The following is a 7107-nucleotide window of genomic DNA, read 5'->3' as shown; positions in this document are numbered from 1 at the left end:
ATCCAGTGAACATTAGACTATTTCGTATCAATTTATGTTCACCACATTCTTCACTACCCCCGCCCTACAAATGGCGTGTTTCAAGGGAAGGACGCTTAATTAATCTGCATTTGATTATCATTGAAAGAGTTCGCTGAAACATCCACAATAAGAGCCTTTGGACACGGACATTAAATCCTTTATCGCGTCATTTTCAGCTGTCTTTCAAGTGCGAAGTTTGATCCACTTGGAATGTTTGCATTGCGCTCAGACTCGTCGTTACGATCACGCATGTCCCTGCGTTTCACGTAAAAATGAAAAAAAAAAAGCAAAGAAGCGAAAAAGAGGCTGACGTGATCGCACCGTGCATGCTTTGTGGTCATGTTGGTACTCTCTGCCAAGAGCAAAAAGAAAGGAAAGAAACATTCTCAGTTGAGGGCAAATTTTTACAAATGAACTGCGTACAATAGTTATTAGTAGTTGCGGAAAAAAATTGAAGGCAAAGTTCGCATATAGAAGGAACATTTATTTACATATAATGTTAATTACAGGAACATAGGAACACAAGCTTTCTGAGAAGTGGTAATAAATGTTTCGTAGCACCGAGAGACTCTACGCGATGTTAATACACTTACATTTAGGTACACATTTACATTGCAAAAATAAAATGGATGAAACTTTCTCTATTAAAAAAAAACAAAAGTATGTTAGAACTAAGCATCAACACAAGAAGCAGCAAGACTAGATAGAGACGACACACAAAAAAACACTGGGACGAAGAAGGGCCTCAGCAGCGGGGAGCGACGGGAGTCACGGAAGATGACGGACAATCACGATGCACAGCAGGTACGGAGAGAGGTCGGCTTGAAAGAGCGGACTCCACAAAACTCTGCACCGGTAGAGACAAAGAGAGGAGAGAAAGGGAAGGTGACTTCGTTAGAACTGGAACACGAAGCGTTGTACACTCTTACTGGCACTAAGGATCAGCAAAATTCTCTACTCCTTGTTCATTTTAATTTTGTTTCACCCAGAAGGGAAAAAAGTACCCTTATTAACCGTGATGCCCAGCTTACTATGTAAGACGCCTTTCAACGCCTCTATGCATGAAAACCACCGGCTGCCAGAGGCGTTCTCCGAAATAAACGTGCCTTCGTCCCTCTGGTATAATCTCCTCATTAGACAGTGGTTGGCAGAACGCGCACGTGCAAGAAAAGAACTCTGTGTTACGCGGAAGTCTTTGTTTAACGATGAAGAAATCAGGTTCGCTGGTTGCATAAACTGGACGAGACACCTTCATCGAGCAGATAGCGTCCCTTCGGATGTAGTGCTTACGCATACTCACTACGTAGCTGTATTTACTCCGTGCTGTTATGCCTCGAGAAATGTCTGAACCTTGACCCCTCAACATTATTCCACCAATAAACTATCGAAACAACATTTTCTGCAAACCAACCCGAACAGCCCTCTAGCAAACCCTAAAAGGAAACCTTTCGTAGTGTTGAAAGAGGGGTGAGCGACGTAGAAGTGTTTGCTATTTTAACGTTCGGCGCCACATCCATGCTACATCTACAAAGGTTGCCATGCGTACTCATAGATACGCACCAGCGCAAGCGTAGACAGAGTATCTCTAGGCGACTAAGGCGAGCGACTCAGCCGTAGAAGCCCCCGTAGCCCCCGTAGCCTCCGTAGCCACCAGCGAACGGGAAGTATCCTCCACCGAATCCGGCCGAAGGCACTATGGGTCCCTTGGCGGACACATAAGGAGCTGCGGCGGCCAGGCTCGTCTTGGTGCCAGGCTCGTTAGTGCGCACCACAGCGCGGAAGCCCAGTTTGTCGGCCACGTAATCGACGCGACGGCCGCGGCCATCGATGTCGGCGAGGCTGTAGCTGCCCACTACGGGGCCATACGCCACGCCGGTCTCGTAGCGGCTGTTCCTGGCTCCCAGGCCGTTCACCACGTTGTAGCCGAAGCTGTAACGTCCGAAGTCCTGCAACCACCATGCGCGCGCTCTTTCGTTAGCCACTGTGCTACTGTAGGAGTTCGCGTCTTTGCTACGTTAACAAAGTTTCGCGTCATATACACAGCGGAAGATGTGCCACCATGCAGTTAGCAAAGGTGGGTTCCATTTCACTTTCTTTCACATTGCACTTATGACACGTACGCTGAGACTATTTTCGAAATAACTTCACCACGCCAGCAGAGACACTAACTTCTTTTTTGTCAGTTGCCTTGTGCAGCTCATGGTTCTAAACTTTGACAGAATTCTTCTTCGCTGTTAATAACCTTTAAGAAAGAGATAAATCAAGAATGAATTACAAGAGATGAAAAAGGTAAGTACTATTGACCTTCGGACACGCTTCTATAGCGGTCGTATTATAAAAATACAAAGAAGCATAAAAATATCAGAAGCCTAAATATTCATCATATTCATCTATATAGGGAAGCACATGATCTCACGTATAACGCGCATAATAGTAACCAAAGATGCAATCCCTGCCCAGAAGTGATTGGGTTTCTTTTCGCTTCATGGTGAACGTCTTGGTTTCCAAATCACCTCTGCGCAAGAAGGCACCCAACATAGCGAGGGTGTTACTCACTTACGGAATACTGACCCGCTACACCTGAACTTCAGATCGCAGATGTCGTGCTGTGAACGAACTTAACGAAAATGAGGAAAAAGAAAAAAAAAACCCGCTAAATCACCTGCACATAGACACCGGTCTTGTCGACTCTCTAATAGCATTTTTCTTGTCGAAAAAAATTCTTGAGAGCCACTTGTGTCAGGGTACGATTTTAGAAAGCAAAGCCGAGATACATATATACTGTAGGACATGCAGATGTTAGGAATACCGAGGAATGTCAGTTGTAGAAAACTGAGATCTACCTTGTCTGTGTTCAAATTATGAGAAATTGACTAAATGGGGAGAAAAGAGCAGGCACAGTATTTAACTGTATATTACGCAGTTGTCGCTGCAGCATTACGTTGGTTTTACGCCCATTGCTTTCTTTTCACGTTTATCTTAAGTAAACTCTGTTGCGGAATACAGGGCACATAAAATGCAGGGAAACGCGGGAAATATTGTATTCAAACACCAGACGGAAGTTCTGCCGCCTCCGCACCCGCCTTTGTTTCCGTAATTTCTTGCAGAATTATCCACCGTATACATATGCCACTACGTACTACGCTTTCCTCTAGTTCCGTTTGTGCACCCAATTAACCAATGCATATTGTCGCTGAAGGTTGTTTCTAAAGACTCGGTGGATGGCAACTTACATCTTGCTTCCTGTGGGTTGTACTAAATCCTCCGTGCGGCGCTATGGCCCCGGCTGCAGCCATTGCCGCTAGGCTCAGGATGGTTGCCACCTGCAGAAAGTTTTGGAGAAAAATATCGACCCACTTAGCCTACAATCACACACACACTTTATGACATTAATATTTTATATTTTATCAAGGAGTAATCATTTAGATAACAGACAAGTTTCGGCTATCGACACGTTGGGTAAAGAAGTACGCACGTTTATTGAGGTATCAACGTCTATGCGATCTATCTGTAAGCGATGCAGAACTTTAGTGATGCGGAGGTGCCAATAATACGTCCCCGTCTTGTTCCTTCCATAGAAGCTGTTCTTTCTAAATCCATTTGTGTCAACGTCGACTTCGGCGTTGCCGAGCCTTGGCTCATTGCTCACACACTGAAGGCTCTTGCGCCACTAAGGCTTGCCCACGACTGCAGACGGAGGAGTGATAAACATTCTTACTAAGTTTATAGCCGATGACTACCTGAGCCTGGTAGGCTTTGCATGTGGTGCGCCGTACCCGCAACTATGTTATTATACATTACACCTACAATGAAGAGAGGAGAAACAGAGTATCAGTGACGAAAATGAAACAGGTTTGGCATTGTGCGTTGCAGGAAGCTTCTCTCGGCACGCATGCACGCGATCTTCGTTCCATTCTTTGCAGCTCAGTCCTGTTGCCGAGCGCCTTTATTTATTGCCCGCGCTAAATCGATCATTTCTGCTCTTTCAGCGCTCGCCTAGCTTGAATTATCGCCAGACGGGTCCTTCCAGTGCAGCGGATAGTAAGAGCGTAATGAAATCGAATGGAACTTATAGTTATTCGCTGAAACACGTCGGCTGATTTGCTCGTGCGTAACATCTTAATAATAGTGGAAATATCGGACAAGTCTATTATTGTTTTGATTGGTCCTTATTAGTCTCATTCATTTTTTTCGAGGTTACTGAAGGCAGGAACGTGCTTTAAGATAACAGATAAAGACGAGAATTACACTCCCCGATGTCTCAATGGCTGTGGAGCACTGTTTCTGGGCGGGAGGCCACGGCTTGAATTTCAGGCGGCATTCCGATAATTGTGGAATGGCTACGTTCAACGTATATTGAGTAACCCGAGCTGATCGAAATTATAGTGGAATAATCTGTTACGCGTCTCTCGTAGCCGTTGTATTGCTTTGGGCGTTTAAAATTAATCAGTCAATTTATAATAACAAGCATTGAAGTGCTTCCAATCGCAGAGTCTATATTTTGTCGATAACAACATTAGGCTCATTTAACTTATGCCAAGAGAACACATACTAATATGCATGTTCTTTTTAACACATCCACTGTTAAAAGCGCAGGTGATAGCATACCGCTTCGACGGTAAACGTCGGGCTTACATTTCCTTGGCTACACAATATTATAGATGCTTCTGTGGCCGCAAGTCCAAGACTGACGATTCCATCTTTCAAAGGTTCGTGCAGAGAACAAGTATGCATATTATCCTTATGTGGCAGATGATAGTGGACACCGTCGACAACACTAACGAAAAGCATGGCTTGACGGTTACTTTAAATAGATATGTCTTCCGAGAATATATGGGTTCTACATCTTACGTACACAGTCCACTTCAGCGCATGTTTCACGCACTATGATCAGTCGAGTGGACTCTAGAACATTTCCTGAAACGAAACTTCGTGGGCCTTAGCCACATCAGTCGATACCAGAGAATTAGCGCCATACGGAATTTTTTAAAGAACACCGGCCCCAGGGACCAATCGCAGTCCTCTTGTGTATATTCTTCTGTAAAGCGCTATGCTCACTATCTTCTGCTTTTCAACTTTATATTCTCCCTTTCTTTTGCTCACCGCCTGGGGTAGCTCACCGCCTGGGGTAGCACTGTCATGCGGTCGACTTCCAAACATTGCGTTTATGCAGGACGCGTTCAGTGCTGTTCGAGGATTTACTCGGGGGATTTACTTAATGCGCTGTGTCCTTGTCCTCTCGCTCGTCTGTTGCCTGTTTTTTGCGTTGAACTACATTATGATTTACTTACGCTATGAATGACCGATGCAAATGAGAAAAACAGAACGGCTATTTTTTTTCAGTGATAACCTCAAGAAGCCAACAGATTTCATTGCGTTCACTGTCTATTGACTTCAATGGGTTACGTGCTTAATGCACTTCACAAAGAATCCCGCAAACCGTACCGTCTGAATCGAGTAGATAAGCAACCAGTGTAGCCTTAGGATCCGAAGCTTCATCAATCTCACTCTAATATTCTCTGTATTCAGGTAACTTGGCCGCTAAGTTGTGTACCTTTATAACACTGGCTTTTTCGGGATATCGCTCAGCTTTTGCTGTGTCATGCACAACACATTACTACTTGAATGTGCCGCACTTTGTCAGCGTCTCACTGTCATATACTAGCCACAGTATGATTAAGGATACATAAGGCAGAACCGCTGGTACGAACTCAGAATTTTCTCGTGCTCATGCGCATATAAAAGTTGTGCATCTTGTAAAGGAATATACCGACTTTATCCCTTAGTTTCCCATCCCATTGATAAAGAAAACAGGCAAACAAAAACACCTGCAATTACGTTTTCGATTTTTTTTTGTTTCCACGTTCTGTTACTCGGCAACATTTTTAGACTTCATAGGCTGTGATAAAGACACTTTCCATGATCAAAACTTTCAGCCTACTAGCTAGAGAATGATGCATGTGAAATGAGCCACGAAGAACGGTGTGACGCACCAATGTTCATACGCACTCATAACTATAAGGAAGGCTTTGCTGTAGCCCCCTCGATTACTTGAGGCCACAGAGGGGAACGGCAGCAAAGCCTTCAGCAAAGGTGTTGTATTATTCTGAGAATATTAAGGGTCACCAAGACACTAAAGGGAAGAACGAACACCACGTTGTTGTACTCAACCTTCGAGTAGCGACAGAATTGAACTGTGTATTTCACCTTGTTGTACGTTTTAACCTTTTTGGATGCTCAAACAAATTGGCTAGAGTCAGTACTGTGAAGATCTATCGCTCTGCTTCACGTTCACAGTCTCACTATTTACACTGTCGCTACTCTAGACGACCAATTTTTGTCAGGATACAGTGGCTGAAAGCTCCCGTTCGCGACAATGACCGAATGAAATCATTTAACCCTCCAAGCGTTCAGTACACCATGAACCCGAAACCGAGACTTTGAACTGTCTTTTCTTCACAAAGAGGGGCAGCAGCGTATTTTCTCTGCAGAGCACAGAACGACAACTGGCTTACCTTTGCGATCATGTCTCCTCCTAGGTGCTGGTATTCCCAAGTGACACGCTGTTTGCACGCGCTGGCCTTATATACTTGGGCCCCACGGCCGGGAACTCTGCGGGCATCCTTTTTTCTTTGTTTCCAATGACCTTAGACATAAGCAGGGGCGGGGGCGGGCGCTAGCTGTTTCGCCCCAGAATGGCCACCCCGCGCCACCTTTGCATGACGAGGGGCATCGTTGAGTCAAATTTCAGCGACCATAACCGGGGCCAAGTTATGTCGCTGAGCAAAAAGTATAGAGCAGAATAGGCTCGCTTCGCCTTTCCAGCACGTTTTTCTGGCAATTTGCGAACGGAGCGCGCCCTTATTACCCACCAAAGTTTCGTTCGCGCTTTGGTGAGCTTTGGGCCACATGCTCACTGCTAGCCTCGGCCACATGCTGCCGTCGCATGTGTCGCTGTCATTCTCTCCTCCTTTCCTTTCTTTTTTTGTTTTTTTCGAGCGTTGTTTCTTAAGAAATAATAAAAACAAGAAACACGCAGGTAAAAAAGCGCTGAGTAGCTGCCTTCCATTTGCGCAACCATGAGCA

General features: G+C 45.0%; 1 protein-coding gene across 2 annotated transcripts; it reads right to left on the bottom strand.

Annotated features, from left to right (window-relative positions):
- Positions 1 to 492: 492 nt before the first annotated feature.
- Positions 493 to 6849, bottom strand: LOC119372927 (adult-specific rigid cuticular protein 15.7-like). 2 transcript variants are annotated; one of them, XM_037643168.2, is made up of 4 exons: positions 6537 to 6849; positions 3255 to 3344; positions 1582 to 1967; positions 493 to 868 (listed from the first exon to the last, which is right to left on the bottom strand). In XM_037643168.2, the coding sequence occupies exons 1-3, from the start codon at positions 6546 to 6548 to the stop codon at positions 1629 to 1631; spliced, it is 441 nt and encodes a 146-aa protein (XP_037499096.1). In that variant the 5' UTR covers positions 6549 to 6849; the 3' UTR covers positions 493 to 868; positions 1582 to 1628. The 2 variants fall into 2 exon arrangements, with proteins under 2 accessions (XP_037499096.1, XP_037499095.1); XM_037643167.2 differs by lacking the exon at positions 493 to 868 and having other exon boundaries at positions 896 to 1967.
- Positions 6850 to 7107: the final 258 nt, after the last annotated feature.

Source organism: Rhipicephalus sanguineus, chromosome 1 (genome assembly GCF_013339695.2).
Source record: "Rhipicephalus sanguineus isolate Rsan-2018 chromosome 1, BIME_Rsan_1.4, whole genome shotgun sequence".
Taxonomy (NCBI): Eukaryota; Metazoa; Arthropoda; class Arachnida; order Ixodida; family Ixodidae; genus Rhipicephalus; species Rhipicephalus sanguineus.
This window is presented reverse-complemented; position numbering and strand designations above follow the sequence as displayed.